Source organism: Anopheles darlingi, chromosome 3 (genome assembly GCF_943734745.1).
Source record: "Anopheles darlingi chromosome 3, idAnoDarlMG_H_01, whole genome shotgun sequence".
In the NCBI taxonomy this organism is placed as follows: Eukaryota; Metazoa; Arthropoda; class Insecta; order Diptera; family Culicidae; genus Anopheles; species Anopheles darlingi.
The window spans coordinates 57,644,542-57,661,542 of record NC_064875.1 but is presented as its reverse complement, the minus strand read 5'-3'; the positions used below and the strand labels follow the sequence as shown (position 1 = coordinate 57,661,542).

General features: G+C 51.3%; 1 protein-coding gene across 1 annotated transcript in view; it reads left to right on the top strand.

Annotated features, from left to right (window-relative positions):
• LOC125957595 (uncharacterized) overlaps nucleotides 1–17,001 on the top strand; it is a 51,136-nt gene that overhangs the window by 33,641 nt on the left and 494 nt on the right. The window contains exon 4 of the mRNA XM_049690415.1: nucleotides 13,939–17,001. This exon is cut by the window's right edge and continues 494 nt beyond it. Within this exon, the coding sequence (XP_049546372.1) occupies nucleotides 13,939–14,142 (204 nt within the window). The 3' untranslated portion in view covers nucleotides 14,143–17,001. The remainder of the gene's footprint in view (nucleotides 1–13,938) is intronic.

The window sequence follows — 17,001 nt, the reverse complement described above, 5'->3', positions numbered from 1 at the left end:
AAATTCCTTTTAATGAGCTCTGAATTGTAGCCCTGCTTATGGCTCTCTCTCTCTCTCTTTCCTGGGATGCGTTGCCGTGGCCAAACAACGTGGTGAAAGCCAGTGGCCATTGCACTCGAGAGTTGCACTCGCGTCTGGTTCGCTTCTGAACCGGGAGTTTAAAAACCGGGTGCCTTGGGAGTCGATCTCTGTCCACCTTCGTCGCTTCACGCATCGCCTACTACTTAAAACAATAAAATGAAATCTTTTAAAACCAGCAGCCAGATTCTGCGTCGCCGCCACCTGAGATTAATGCGCTTCGGAAGTGGCTCTCCGGTTGGCTGTCTGGCTTTGCGGCACCGAAAACCCCTTCGTTCGGAGGGCGCATACCATTACCTTGGGGGCCCTCCCCTCGCTGCGCGTTGCAATTGTTACGCAACGTCAAGCCCTTCCGTGCGGCTGCATCGTTCGCGGTTGCATAAACCGACCGCACCAGGCGCATCAAGTGCAGCAGCAGCAGCGGCACCGGCAGCAGCAGCGGTAGAAGTAGCCAACAGCTGAAGAGGATGCTGACAACGAGGATGATGGTCCTGGAGCTCAAGGAGGGAGTGCAAATGTCGTGCCCGGTCAGTCGATGTCGCGGTAATCGGAGATTTGGCGCGCTCCTTACCGCATTGTTTGTTGCGACAGCCGACAGCATTATGAGCCGTGGCCACCGCCGCCACTTCGGTTCGGTGCGGTCAATATATGCACCAGCCCGAGTCGGAGTACAGCCGGAGTGCAGCCGGAGATGCTCCTCTCTCTTTCTCTTTCTGTTTCCCCGGGAGAAACAGACGAGGCACAACGACGACAACGACTTGCTGTAGTTGTTGCCGGTTCGAGCACAACGAGGACGACATTGTGGCGTACGTCGATCGTTCCTCGCGCCCGGGCGAACAATTGCATTCAATTATTGTCGTTTAAGCGACCACTTTTACAGCCGGCTGGCTAGAGGCTAGATGCTCTGTCTCTGATGCCATTTCTTTGATTTCTCACGCCCCCCACCGTGGAATTTACTCACATTTTCACCACCGACCACGATCTGTCAAGGGGTTCACTTGAGAGGAACTAAGTGCAACGAGGGGAGGCAGGGAGGTACCTTACCGTGCTTGCCGTGCAGAACGGTGGTTCGTTCTCCTCCAGTCGCTTCGCACACTTGACGGAACGGAAGTAAAACGATGGCGCCCGGAGCGCGTCCGGAGAGCATCCGTGGAAGTAGAGAAACATTAAACCGCCCACCACCACCGGGCCGTCTACCAGACGGAGGTAATGCTGAGTCGGTTAATGCGTGAGCATAAATCGATTTGCACATCATCCACATTGCACATCGATCGAGCACCGTCGTCGCTGTACCTTGACTACCATTAGCGCGAATCCAAATCCAGACTCGGATTCCGATTTCCTTGGACTGGAACTTCTGCCACTTTGATTAAGTCTATTGTGTTGCCATCTAAGGGGGTGTGCATTTGCCTGGGATGGTGGTTGCTGCTATGCTTCTCGCCGGCGCCACCACCACCGCCACCACCACCGCCACCGCCGTCGTGGCCTTCGTGGTCACCGCATTGTGAACCTTGCATTGTGCACGATCAGCCGACGGAGCGACCGATCAACCTGCCATCGTAACAGCTACACCACCGATGGCCAGTCCAAAAACGGTGGCCTCCCTACTCCGGGCATTGATAATACGCTGGTGTACCCCTGCCAGCGAGGGAGACCTAGGTGTAGACGAGACGTCCAGGGCCGTGTGTTGATTATCTGGCCAAATATGTGGCCGCTAGGAGCATCCTCATCATCATCAGCATGATGATGATTGATGCCAAATAATGATACGGTGTGTGCGTTTGATAATGCTTATGCGCGCTCGGTTGAAGGGAGAGGAGGAGAAGGGGAAGGGGGAGTAGTTCAAGAGCAGCCGACATGGCACGATCGGTTGCTGCTGATAGCGTTTTCCTTCGGTTTGCGATCGAATTGATCATGACTTTCCAAATCGGAACCCCCTTCCCGGCAATCTGTCCGATTGTCTAACTGCGGATTGCGCTTGTGTGTCAAGGCCCCCCTCTAAGGGGGGAAGGGGGTGCATATTGCTACTGCTGGAGCGTTCGATCATGTCGGTTCTAGTTGGCGAAGCTACGAAATTCTTCCAGGAAGTGTCACACACAATGGATTATCTGAGACTGAGACTTTCATGCAGCTTTCAGCGCTATGGTCAATCTTTTGCAGAAACTGGAGCTTGCGCCAGGTTATAGGATGACAACCTTCGCCACAAATTAGTAAAATGGCCGCAAAAAAGGGCGCCGGTAAACCACACGAGCCTCTAGACTTGATCGAGGTTTTTATGCGACCGATCTCCCATAAATCCGCGATCCGCTTGAGACTCTTGCAGTGGCAAGCCAGCCATGCTACCAGTATCCAGCGTTGGGGAAGGAGGGCTGGTGTGAAACTAGCTTTCCTAGCTGGCACCACTTTGAAGGTTTCCGGTTTGGGGGGGTGCAGCTTATGGGACGGTGTGACATCTCGTCATCACGTCGAGGTGGCGAACGGTGCGACCAGCGTTGGCACCAGCGTCTCTCGATCATTGTTTGACCGCGTTGTTCCGGTTTTATGTGGTTTCTGTGCTGTGTGGTCAACACTCCAGGAATCCGATTACCGGTGACCGGTTGGCTAGTCATGGTGAAGCAATTAGCCAGCGGGTACCATCCGCGCACTCCAGGTTGGTTCCAGGTTTTTTTCTTCCAAATTCAATGAAAGTTTGTGGTGGTGAAGAGTGCAAAAAAAAAACCAGAAACAATCAGCGCGCAAGGGCAATTGCTTCATTTGATCGTTCGCAAACTATTGGAGCATCGCTGGTAGTATCGAAGAAGGCCTTCGATGGTCGGAATAGGTTGTATGCTGGATTTTCAATTTCCAAAAAAACAAAACGCTTTGAACGAAGTTTATGATACGGAGGTTCTTGGCCAGCGCGATCTAAAGGCGGCCACAGCATGCGCAATGTTATTGGACAATAATTTAGGTTACTTGGATTTATTTAGCGTAGTTAGGGTCGGCAAAATATTTTCAATTTTCATTGGAAATATGTTGAATAAATCAAAGTAACCTAGAATATTGCCCAATAATATTGCGCGTGTGTGTGTGTGTGTGTGGATCGCTTAAGGGGTGTCCTAGACATGATTTAGGCCGGGGGCCACGGTCTACATTGTAATGTGCGGTGTCGATGATTCGAAGAGTTTGATAAGCGACCGTCGAGCACGACAACGTAGACGTCCATTTACACGCTCGCAACATACATACATACATTTTATCCCTTTCAATTTGGTGGCCGGTGGCCGCATTCGCCGAATCGTAAACGCCATTTTCACGACACAGTCGCGCAAGTTCCCGAGACCACGCGGCTTGCGACTTGGAACAGCTGGACTCCAAACCACTTGTGACCGTAAGCCCTAACTTTGCGAAATGGTCACGAACTGTGAAGCGTACCTCCGAATCGATTGGTGTCACTCCCCCGTGCTACGCTACCGTGCTACCCGCGAGGGGCCTTCCCCCCCCTCCGGGCAGAACTGGTCCGCAAAGGCCCTGGCCTGGAGGTAGAGTAGGCTAACTACCCGGGGCATCGTTTCGAGGGGGGTTGATGCGGTCATTCCAGGACCAGAAATGGACTTTCGACGACGACGATGATGGCGGTTATGATGGGGTAGTACCGCGCATCTCGAAGATGGAGGCGTGACCATCGCGGGGAACATGCCAAGCGACCGATGCGAGTGTTGCGTAAGATTGCGAATTTGCGATCGCGACCGTTAACCGTCTTTTGTTTGTTGGTTTGTTTGTTTGTCTCTGCCGCTCGTCAACCAAAAGGTTGCAGTACAACGCGGGAATGCGGGCTCGGAGAGGGTGTACGTGTGTGTGTGTGTGTATGTTTGTGGCCAAAAATTGAATTGACCACTGCGCGTGTCCACTGCGTCCAGCCCGACTTCTCAACCGCCAACACTTTCACTTTCACGCGGTATTCCTCGGGAACCTGATCCATCCAGGGAGTGTCGCGAGTAGACGTGTAGGTGCGGATCCAGTTCCGCGGAACTATCCACGGCGGGAAGGCGGGACTGGTGTATGCGGGGATCGACAAAACATTCCTTTGATGAGATAATTCCATCGATCGACATCAAATGACATCATTTTTCTGCCTCATGGTGTGACGGTGGATCGCAGATCGCGGATCGATGGCCGGACCGATGGATGACTGACATTTGATTATGAGCTCGTTATGGGGATGCGGGGGTTTTTTTGGGGCCAACATGGGGCTTGCTGTTTCCTCTGGGTTACTCAAAAGGAAGGAGTGATGAGTCAATCCATTAGAGGCGGATACAGAGAGAGATAGAGTGAAAGAAGGTTTCCATCATCGGAATGGGGTCTTCCGTTGAACGTCTCCAAGGCATAGCAAGGGACATCCAAGTACACCATGCCCAAGTCCGCAAGCCATTTTGAAAGGCGACTCCGAGAGTGAGACTCCGGACGAACTGGAAATGGAATCTAGAGATGTCCGACGGATGCACGTTTCATCTAATTAAAGACTTCACCCCAGAAACGGGTGTGACGGAACCACCTGTGGTGGTGGCCGCACAGGAATGGCTGCAACAATATAAACGCTGACGTTGACTCCAGATGCGCCTATCGTTTCGGTTACTATGCCAACCGCGGATCGGGGGGAAGGTAGGTGAGTGCTGGGCGACAAATTATTCACCAAATGAGACCAGGCACTTGCACGCGCTGTCATGCGCTCGAGCGCGGACTCGCTTCGCTGCACCGCGGTGCATCGGTGGCGGGTGGCAGGTGTGCCGATTGATTTATACACCAATCGAAGCCAATTATGCCATCGGTAAGTAGCGCCTCGCAGCCCTCACGGACGGTCATGCAGCAGCACAATTAGTATTCTGGGTCCGCACGAGGATCGTAGCGCATCGCATCGAGGAGGGCATCACTGCATGCAATGGTTCTAGGTTCTCTAGCGCCTCGGTTCCAGCTCGCCAGACCGCCACCCACAGAAGCGTGGGTGTTACGGACACACATACACACGTACCGTGTGGGGGCATTCCAAGCACACATGCCATTGGCGCTTCGTTGCGTTCGTTCGTTCGTTCGCTTGCGAAGAAGTATTGAAGCCTTGAATATTGATGAGCAGCTGCTCCGGCGTGACCGGCGGTTCTGTGTGAGAAACCTGGCGAAGCAGAAGGTTCTAAAGACACACCACACGTGTGTGTGTGTGTGTGTGTGTGAACCTGGGTGTACTTAAAGCACTCGCCTGACCAACTAGCTACCCCGGGATGACCTTAAAAGGAGTTACTGTTCGCGGAGAGACGATTTGTTGGGGGAAGTTTTCGTTGAACATTGCTTGAAATCGATCTGCGAGACGCTCTTCGGCCAGTTTCGCGCTTCGGCGATGAAAGTTAATTATCGTAAGTGATTTGAGATAAATGCGTTAACCTTTTGACCCCGTGGCCGCATAGCATAATTTCATTTTAATCGCACATAAACGCACACGCGCTGCTTATCCTCTGCTCTCAGCGGCAGTGAGCTGAAGTATGTTGTAGGGTGTGCAAAGGGGAGAGAGAGAGTGGAGAGAGGATTGCATTGACCTCTGCGGGGTAGCCATCAACAACAGCAGCAGCACCAACAACAAGCAAATGGTCGTAAAACTTCCAACAGACAGACCTAGAGGAGCAAAGAGAGAGAGATGAAGGAGCTGCGGGTGCGCGCGTCACCAAAACAGATCGAAGGCGTACGAGGCGCGTCGAACAGGTTTATCCGGCGCTTACCCGTCTTCTTATCAGCCAACCGCGCGAGACAAGGCTGCCCGGACTTCAAACTCTCCCGTAAGGATGTACCGCTGGCGCCTGTCTGATTCCTTTTGGAGGACAGAATGTGTGTGTGAGTGGAGGTGGCGGTGGCGCGGGGCAAACGATGTGCGATGCGCACGAGCACACGAGTGAAGATGAGTCTGGGCCGGCCAGACCAGGCCGGGCCGGACCGGCGGGTTTACCTTGACCGTGTTTTGCGCGGAGGTACGTTCGGACGCACGTCGCTGTGTAGCGACGGTACGGTTACCTTGTCCGGGTGCCCTCTCCAACCGCCCGCCCCCTTCTTGGCCACCTTACGCTGTCTGAACTTCCCCACACATTTCTCTCTCTCTCTCTTCATCTCTCTCCGTCTCCGGTTATTTGTTTGTTTTGTGTTCATCGTTTCGTCAAGAGTCGTGGGGCGCTTCGAGTGATGTGCATTCGATGCACCAGCGCGTCGTCCAAGGAGCCGGCGTTTAGGGAAGGTCATATAGTCTGCCCAAAACGCTAGTAGGCTACGAGTCGGATCAAGGAGCCATTGAAGATGATTAGGAATCTGTCTAGCGCCTGTTGAAGATTTGCATCAAACCATCAGCTGTGGTGCATCATAAATTGGCGAGTTTCACGCGGGGGAATCGATGATCGATGAGTACGGCCATGGTCCATCCGAAAGGATGAAGTTCATTGAACGAATGGCAGCGTGGCTTTAAGATCGATCGATCGATTACGTCAGTCGTCAGGAGTCAGGAGTCAGGAGTCGCACTTATCAGCGGACTAATGACTTCAAGGTTATCCATCCATTGAATACGTCACAAGGTCGAACCGATCGTTGCAGATTTGTTTGGTTAGGTGCACTTCCTGTCTTGAGAGTGTTCCTCGCAAGCCAATTCCAGACCCTAGCGGCTCAACCTGGAGGCATCATCAATCAAGCTAATGAATGCAAATGATTTTGTCTCCCCGTCCCCCGATTAAGCTTCTTGTTATATCTTCATTAATGCCTCAAAGGGAAAGCACGGCAATTCTCCATTACCACTACTGGGTGTGTGTGCGGTTTTGTGTCTGCGTTCGCTTGATGAGAGAGCGTGATCGTGAAGATAGATGTAACGCCGGGAACGCCGTAGCCAGCGTTATCGAAATGATTTATCAACTTGAACCCCTAACTTTCTTCCCACACTCCAGGTCGCGGTCTCCAAAAACCAAACACCCGTAGTGACAAATGTGTGTTAAGCGAGACCAGCCAAGCGGCGTTGCTCCACAAAACATTTCTTCGCTTTTCAATCACCGCACCAAACGCGCTATCTGGCCTATCAAAAGCCTACCAAGTACTTAGCCACTATCGGCCGCTCGGTCGGTCGCTAATGGTTTCGGGCTAATGGTTTCGATACATCGGATTCAATCTGTGACCAGCCAACCAGCAGTCAACGTGAGTACTGCACTGCGGGTTGGTCACACGAGTTTTAAACGAACCTTATCGATGTCAACCACCAAATGAGCAATTGATGAGCAGAAAACGATGTTCGGTGGCGGTGGGCTTTCCTTCGTTTTCTTGCCATCCCGGGCGATGCCATGTGGCCTCCTTTCGCAGAGCGCCTCTTCCAGGTCACTAGGGTGTACGGGCCGCAAGATGCAAAAGTTTTTGGACACAAAACGATTTTTGGCCATTTTCGGGGACGCCAACATCGAGGCCACCACTGCGCGTCGCAGTGTGGTAGCTAACCTACATTTCGACCGACAAATCGACGAGAGACTCATCGATGCACATCATCTCAAGTACTTACAGCGTGAAGCACGTACCTCATCAGGCAGCAGATGCGCCTTTTTGCCGCATTTTCCCGATTAGCAAAGCGTCTGCCATCGCCCGTATCGCCCGTAAAGCATGGGATGATGATGGCGAAAAGAAGGTTCGCGCGAAACGATGCGGCATCAATTATCGACGTCTCGAGCGGTCCCTCGAGCCGCGATCGGTTTCGGTACGGCGTGTATGTGTGTGTACGTGGGGGGTCTAGCGCACGTGGAAGATGACGCTGCAGACGTTTCAGCGTACGTTTCATGCAAATGTTGCGCCAACCGACGCGCCGGGCAAATATTATTCAATCGGAAGTTTATGTAATTGCACTAGGCACTCCAGCACCTGGAGGTATCGAGCCTCGAGGGTGCCGCGGTTGAAGAAGCTAATGAAGAGTGTAAACGGTTTTACGTTCGATCTCCCGGTGCTCTCCCAGGGCCCTCTAGGTCGTTGTCGTCGTCGTCGTCGTTGAAGATGTTGCAAGACTGTTGCTCGAGAGAGAGAGAGAGAGAGAGTCAGAAAACCGAGGAAATATGGGAACTGGGACATGTTTTGGGTCGCGAGTAACAACTTTGTCCAATCAGTGGGAGCGTTTGCGTCGTGCGATGCGACGACCGTGAGTCCCGGTTTTGGGCGCTTTAATAGAAGAGATGACCTTTGAAGATTTTATTGAATTTTTGGGAGGGGGGATAGTTGTAGATAGATGTCTTGTAGGTGACTTGTCACACACTGGATAAGAGGGAGATGAGCCATCAAACAGCACTTATACCTAGCGTGATGGTTGGCGCTAGCGGTCGTGCTATCTGAAGATCTGGTGGAGAACAGGTTTCATAAAGGGAGTTGTAAAGTGTGTGTGTGTGTGTGTGTGCTCTCTCCGCCGCCACCCAGTACACTCCACAACGCACGATTATGGTACTGCGTGTGGACATCATTACATCGTCCAAATTCCTGATCCTGAGATGATGCGATACAATCACGAACCTTGGCCGACGACAAGACGACATCGCCCATATCAATTCCTTCGCTGTTGGTCGGAATGAAGCCGATCGTTGACCTCTGGTTCTGGATTGACAGCTTCGCCTTTTTTTTCGCGCCATTGTTGCGCGCCTCGCAAGTCGTGCTGGCGGCGGTGTGTTGGTTAGTGAATTAGCATAATAAATACGCCAAGCCATTTCCATGCTTCCATGGATGCTCGGTGGAGGTCTTTATAGGGCTAGAATCGAATGGCCTTATTGGTGTCGTCGTGCGGGAATTGACCTTCTCCGGTCGCGCACGTAGACTTAGACTGACCTGACCACTAATCCCGAGGAAGGTTGGTATACTGTGGATGAGTTTTATGTTTTTAATTGCTGGGCTAGTGAAATGGTTAATGTGGCCTTGGACAAAAAGCTTTTCGTGGGTTTGATTTACAATTCCCAGCCGAGTTTGACCATAATTATAACAAAGAATAGGTCAACGGTACATGGAAAACATCAGAAAAAAAATGTCTACTGATAAACCAAACACACCTCCCCATAGATGTATCGATAAACTATTATTTAAGTTTGCAGGTCACATAAAAAAAAAACCAATCAATTGCAACAAACGTGCCACTTCGGGGTGTGCATCGACACACACGCGCGCAGTCTGGTGCAGCAAGCGTGTTAATGATTGTTTAACAGATTAAACATCATAATTCATCCTCCATCCCTCCGCCCCAAACCGCCACCCTACATTAATAGCGCAGGGCTTATATGATGCCCTCCAAACCAACACCAAAAGGGGGGGGGGGGGGGGGGGGGTTGGAGCATGTTGCGCATCACTTCATTCACCATCAAATCACCTGCACCGCACCACGTTCACGTGCTTAAGCTGTTAGATAACGGTTTGATGCAGAACGCCACAAGCGCGCGCGTGTGTGTGTGTGTGTGCAGAAGCGTAAAATATGGATCTCGAGCTGTTTTACGATCGCTTCATCGCTTTACACACGCTCGGGATTAGATAAGCGCACGGAAAAGGTGCTTCGAAAATGTAGCACATCGTCTCTGGAGAGCGAGATGGAGAGAGAGACGCACCGTCAAGGTCGTTTCGTCGTTTGCCCAGCTTCCTCTTCGAAATTCGGGGTGCGGAATTCGAGATAACAGCGCGAGGATGCGGTAATAGTACGCGTCGTGTCCAGCAAGTGCACCACGGGAGCGACCACGGATGCGTTTTCCTGTGACAACGGTGACAAGATGGATTGGCCTGGATACGGGGGCCCGTTATTGGTTATTGGATCGTCTGCAGCTCACATAACGACCGAAATGTCCATCGAATTAGGCAAATTGGTTGCTGGTTCGAGCGGTGTCCAGGGGTCCAGGGCGAGCGTCGGTCGGGCGAGGCGGCCAGTTGATTGAGTAACGCGTGGCCCAATCCCGGCACTACTCCTTGGAGTAGAAACCCCCTGCTCCCCCTTTGGCCACTCAAATGCACTCGAGAATGGGGTGCGAAATGGCATTGCACTTCGGTGTGGCCCCCCAAAGGTGTTGATGCAATCCTTCTGTTGGGCCTCCATCAGCACCACCGCTTGATGGATACCAAAGAGAGGGCGTGTTATGGGCACCACTGATGAAGAAACCGTGGGTGGGACCTTTTTGGGGTGGTTCTGCAAAAGGACGATCGTAATCATAGTAATCATATGCTGCAGACATGCTGAACACATGACAGGCGGGGACGCGACTCCAATTGACCATTGGGGCTGGCGGAGTTGAGCTCGTAAGTTTCGATCACGACATTCGCACCCTCCACTCCAAGAAACAACTCTCGGGACCACCGGGCACTTGTTTGACCCTCCTCTCTGGTGGCTCACCTCACCTCAGGAGGGTTCAAACGTGCACGACCCCCTCCCAGACCATGGATCGATCGATTGAACGGAGGAACGGCAGGCCGGAGAGTGAACACAGCGTCAGTTTCTTGGGTTTTGTGCCGGGAAAATGCTGCCACGAGCGGGTCATACGAAAGCGAAAACCCCGTTGTCGAGGTGGTCGCAAAGTATGATAAATGATGTCGGCCACGGCCACGGTTCGCTTTCCTTCCTGGCAGTGGTGTTGGTGTTGGGAAGATGATGTTGTTTTTCGGTTCGAAAAAAAAGGCCCAAAGTCCTCATCTGGAGCGGTAGCGTGTTAACGATTTGTAAAAATGATACTATCCAAAGAGTCACGCAAGTCACTGGCCGGCGTAGTCTCGGACGGGAAGAAAATCCCGAGCAGCATAAGTTACAGATTAGTGTTTGGCGGTTGTAATGGATTTTACATCATCATTCAACTGTCACGCGATGGTCAATGTTAGTGTTCCTGCGGTAGGGAATCGGAAAAAAGCAGAATACAAATTGTCCCCCTAGAGTGCAGCCTGGCTCTGTATTTGTTGGATTGCGGGCCATAGAGACACAGAAAGAGAGAGATAAAGAGAGAGGAATGGCTGCAGCAGACCGCAACGCAACGCTTGCAGCGCACTGCAATTCCTTGTCGTTCTCCTCCTGGTCGTTGGCCAAAGGATGGGGAGTCTTTGAAGATTTATTATCCTTTGAATCGTGACACCGAGCGGGGGGTTGCAGCATGATAAATGAGTTAGACTAATAGCACCCTCTTGAATGTATTAGCGGATCATAAAACTATTAGAACGATCGTCGGATTGGACGTTTCCTAAATTAAGGCAGAGGCAGCACCAGACGGCAGCCACGCTTTTAAACAATCAGAACGGTTCGGTGAAGGGTTGCGTTCGCTGGATGGAACTCACCCATTGGGATTGGCTTCGATTAATTTTTATTCCTCCGCCACGCGATTGCAAAATGGTGAACTTCGCGATCATCCGCACGGAATTAAATCCGCTTCACTGAATCCGTCCGTTCCATTCTGCAATCGAGTTTCAGATCAAAGACGGTCATCGCATCGCAAGCGGAGAAGAAGAAACGCGTGTGCTGGCGTGGAGCGTAAATTACAAACGACGTGCCACAACCGGCACCGGGTCTTAAGCCGCGTTCTCGAAATGCAGACAACGAGCGCCGCAAACGCAAGTAATCGCCACGCCGGAAGGTCATCGCACGAGCGTATCCACCGGTACAGCGCAGGACACTGGAGGAGGGGGCGTCGTAACCGATGGACCAATAGATCGTTGCAGCCGCGTTGGACAGCCCCTCGGGCATCCTCGGGGTGATTGCGACGTCACATCACTCACCAGACGCGCTGCACCAGTCCGATTCGCACATCAAGCGGACCCTTTTCTGGGGACTCTCCGTGAACGCTTGGAATGTGCGTACGGGCTTCGGGCGGACTTTCGTCAGCCGCGTGTCGGGTCGGGTTCGCGTAGGAATGTCGGACCACCGATTATCACCAGGGGGGGGGGGGGGGGACCCTATTCTGGCATTCTTGTCGCGATCGCGCTCACCGATCGCTGATCGCGAGGAATTGCTCAATTGATTGGCAGACGATGCAGCAGCAGCAGCACCAAAGCATGATTACTCAGACGTTTACGCCAGACGCAGGTTGCGATTGGCCTTTGGCGGTGGTCCGAGCATTTGACAAATGTTCTTCCCTTTGGCGGAACATGCATGCATTGGCTGCGACGCTGGCGGCGAAATTTGGCCCAGTTTCGGGGGGTGGATCTTTGCCTCTTCCTTCTTCTCCTCACCGGGATACACCGACACCGACACGGAGGATTACATCACGGTAACTGGTTCGTCGATGGGCGACCTACTACTGATACTGCGCGGGCGAATGCGGACGACAGAAAACTTGTTCCAAGCTGATTCCGATGGAGGATGGCTTCCTAATTAGGGGAACTCGGCCAATAAGGCAAACGGCCGGCCGGCTGATCATGCCGGCGGCGATGGAATACATTTGACAGACGAGCAGACAGCCATCCCCCCACGGCCAAGGGTGCTATCGGACGCAGGGTGTGTCGAGATAGAGTAACGAATGTCTTGCTCGCGGCAAAGTGAATCCCCTTGCATCCGTAAGAACGATTTAGTTGGTTGGATTGTGCTTTTTGTGGTGATTCAAATGAATCTGGCTACATTAGCGCAATGTTATTGATCAATATTCCAGGCTACTTTGATTTATTTAGTGTATTTCGACTCTACAATATATTTTCTTGTTTCTGAAAATACGCCAAATATATCAAAGTAAGCTGGAATACTGAGCAATAATATTGTGCATGTCAAGATAAAAGAAGAAAACTGAGAATTTTGGTGCCGATAAAGTGTTTAAATGTTCAAAACGGGCGGTTCATTTAAAGCTTAGGCCTCATAAGCCACTTATTGGAATACAATATAAGAAAGAGCTTTAATCGCCCAATTATCATCATCACCAACAATGGCTAAAAGGAATTATCTAATCACCACTTAGGCGCCGGTACTCTACTCCTATTAAATGAATACACTCTGTAATACAATAAAACGGAACATTTAGCGATTCACACACGCATCGCTCTTACGACAGGAAGACGGGGATTTAGCGAACTGATTGAGCAATTGAACAGTTGCAAATGATTGATGTTTCTGTGTTAGCAAACCGATCGGGTCGGCAAATGGTGATGGGGCCGCCTAAAGCATCCTACCTTCCCTACTTACCTTCATTTCGGTAATGATTCACACCGGCCAACCGCCTAAAGAAGGCAACGCAACGCAACTGGCGTACAGACGGAGTAAATGCTCATCGCGAACACCGGACTCGAATGTCTGGCAGGCAGCTGTTGCTGCATCAATGGAGATGCGTTCGCCTCGTTCGTCCGGGAATGCCGAGCCCAAAAACGGTGAAACACGGCGAAGAGCCGACTGGAGGAGCATTAAATGATTGTTTGCAAAACCTCACGGCAGCGATCGCGATTGTTGGCCGGCGTTCGATTTTCAATGTCGATTACGGAATGTTTAATTAAATTATTTATTGATCCCGGGGACCAGAGCTCCCGGAGTTGGAGTTTCTCTTCTCTTGGGGGCAATTTTCGATCGCGCACGCCAGGTGAAGGTGAATAAATTATCACAAGTCATCGCGCGATTCCGTTTTTCTTTGCGCGTTTTTCAACTCCTTGGCGTTGCTTCACTCCTTCGGTAAGCAATCGACAATAGCTTCGGATAGAAGCGAAGAAGGCGAGGGACCAACCGGTCAATGACGTGCGTGAAAAATGAAGCGTGCGAATCAATAACCGTGACTCCAATCGGGAGTCGCGGATCGCGGATATCTCGATTCTTGTTGAAGCAGTTCTGACTCATGCTCTCGATCTGTTAGTGCAGCTCTCGTAAGACACCAAACGCATACGCTCACTATAAAACATTTTCTTCTTTTTCCCTCTTTGCAGCCCTCTACCAGACCCGAATCCGACTTCACGCTGGACGTGCCCCGGGCCGAACAGCTGCGCCAGAAGATGAAAAAGGAGAAGCAGTTCCGGAGCCGGTGTCGCTGGTTTTTCTACTTCCTGAGTGTCGTGTTCTTCCTGCTCTCGGTCATGGTGGTCAGCCTGATATTGACGCGCGGCAAGCGAATGTTCGGGAGCATGATCTGAGGAGGACACCGCTGCCCGGATTTCGACGGAGACGACGTGTGACGTTTCGTTGGTGGCGTTCGCCGCTGCGCTGTTCTAATAGTATTTATGACAATTTTAACTCTTCCCCGTAGCGCAACAAAGCAGCGCGGAAGAAGAAGAAGAAGAAGAAGAAGAAGAAGAAGAAGAAGAAGGAGAGGAGGATCAAATGAAGCAATAGAAGGCCCGAGACAACCCCGCCCCCATCACTAACGCGCACGACGCCCAACCTTCATCATGATGCGCCGCCTTTTAATCCTCCCTTTCTCCCTGTTCTTTATGCTAATCCCACCGTTTTTTTTTGGGTGTTATTGGGTGGCCATGGGAGGAACGGAGTTTCGCAATCCCGCATCCGGTAGTCAGTAATGGTTCTCTTATCAAAACCGGAGCACCCGTAAAGGCGTCAGGCGCCGGGCGCTCGGGCAGGGTCTTGAGCTGAAAGTAATGATAATTTAGATTTGATGTTGATCGATGTTATGTTTTGTTGTCTCTTCTTTTTTGTGGAAAGTAAATTAAATTTTGTACGACTTATTTTTCGTGTTTCGTGTCGTTCGTGGCCTCCTCTCGGTTGGTCCTGCGGTGCTGGTTAACTGACTGGTGCCTGTGATGTGTTGTCTCGCTACCGTTCTTTGTCGCTTCTCGCAGCCCACTTACGAAGGTGTTTCATTTTCCATTGGCCTCCCACCTCCCTCGGTTCGGTATGGCAGATTGATGACCTGTTGTTGCTGTTGAGTTGATTGATTTTTAAACGAGTTTTAAATGTTCGAAAAAAAAAGTCTCGCAACATCCTGTGTGCGTGTGCCACGTGCCTGCTTATCGATGATACGCGGGGTGTGCTGGTGTTTGGTGAAGCCCACCTACATCACGCTTGCTGCGCATCATTTCATCATTTCACTGGTGGTTGGTGGGCAGCGGCACGAAAGATGATTTAAAAGCAACATTTAATTTCGTCCAGATGCCTGTTCTGCGACACCTTCAGGCAACATAAGACGCGCGAAGCGATTGCAATCGCGGCGTAGCACCAAGAGCGATGATGGCCACTCGCTGCTGATGAGTCAACTCGTCAGCCAATTATAAACTTCCACCATTTCGTTTGCATAATGTAATCGGAACAGGCCGGGTGGCGACAGCGACACCCCGGGGGATAACGTTAGCCATATAGAGGCAAACAAACGGACGAACGGTGAAACAAATGGAACATCGCACAATCAACTCCGCCGTGTCCCGTAACGAGCGAACAAACTACGGAAAAGGGCAGATTGGATGCAGTTCTGGAAAATTAAAAAAGAAGGAAAATGAAGACAAACAAACAAAACGAGAAACGGCAAACTTTCCAAGAAACGGTTCTGATATGATTTCGTGTTCTGGTCCCCATCGCGGTGCTCCGGTTGCCGCGGGATTTTTTTTAATTTGCCTTCCGCCACGTTGATCCCTTGCGGGATGATTGGTATTTATTGAACCGGAACTGCTGGAATGGCGCCGCCATTTCGGTTACCGAGTGGAAGTGAACTTGCACAAGTGATTGCTTCTGCTGCTGCTGCTGCTGCTGCGGCCGCCGGAACTCGTGACAGAGAAGTGCCACAAACTGTTGTCCTCAAGTCGCTTCAAGGGGTCCTGCTCTACTTTGTGGTTGGTGCGGTTCCGGGAGTGACAACAAATCAGGCTGAGCTAGCCTTTGGTTGGTTTGGTGAGGTTTCCGGGGACAACCTTTCGTCACCGATCACCCGTGAAAACAGTGTCAGTTGAGTGGGAAAATTGAATTCCTTCAAGATCGAACACTGGGTTTTCAGCAGCACGGTTGCTGCGGTCCACCAACCACCAACCATTTCACTATTGTTAATTGAATCCGTCCGACAACCTACCGACAGCCAACCGACCAGCGAGCCACAAATTCAAGGAAGTGATGACTTTCTTAATCCTTTTGTACCCGCTTTGTACCGGAAGGACCGGGTGAATGAAAGGAGCAAAGTTTAGGACGACAAATGGTCCCGCAGAAATTAAGCGAAAGAAAAGACAAACCATAAGAAGAGGACAATGTCGCCGCCCCCTGAGGGGGGGCTTTTGGTGCTTGCCGTTCATTGAGAAGTTAACAGAGCGAAACAGAGCAGAGGAAGAGGAAGAGAGAGAGTGAAAAAGAGCGGATGCGGGGACAGTGGGGACACATCTAAAGTAATTAAATTCGCGAAGCACCCGCGCAGGAAAGGCAAAGTGGGTTGGGGAGATTGTTCGAGCGAACCTCGAAAAGACTCGTTGCTTGGGCACGGGGAACAGTAACATGAAAAACTCAATGTAATGGGGGGAAGGTCCTCGGAACTCCCGCGCTAAAACGGAAATGAAAACGAAAGATAAGATCCTGGCGCCGGTTGCCCGTTCAGCGTTTCCGGTGTCGGAAGGCGTGGGAAATGCTGAGCTTCGCGAGACTTTCGTCTCATCGATGGTTACGACACGAGCAAGGATTTCAAGCGATTAATCGTAAAAGGCTGCCGGTGAAGATGTACGGTGCACCATCTTGAGTGTCTTGTTAACACACACACACACACACGTGGGCGGGCTCGAAATGTTTTGGATGGAGTTAATCCGGTTCTGGGAACTTCCTCCTCCGGTATGTGTTTTCAATGGCAGTGCAATGGCGAAGATTTGTTAATTATTTAAGAGACAAAGTTGGAGAAGTTGTTGCCGGTATATACCACTACCTTTTCATGGGAATGTGTAACACTCTAGGCATTCGCAAGAGTGCTGATGGATTTCCTACACCATTTCTGCGCGATTGGCAATCGATAGGCCGATAGGCTGATCAATCCATTTTACCGAAGTGACAGACGAGGATGAATGCTAGTACAA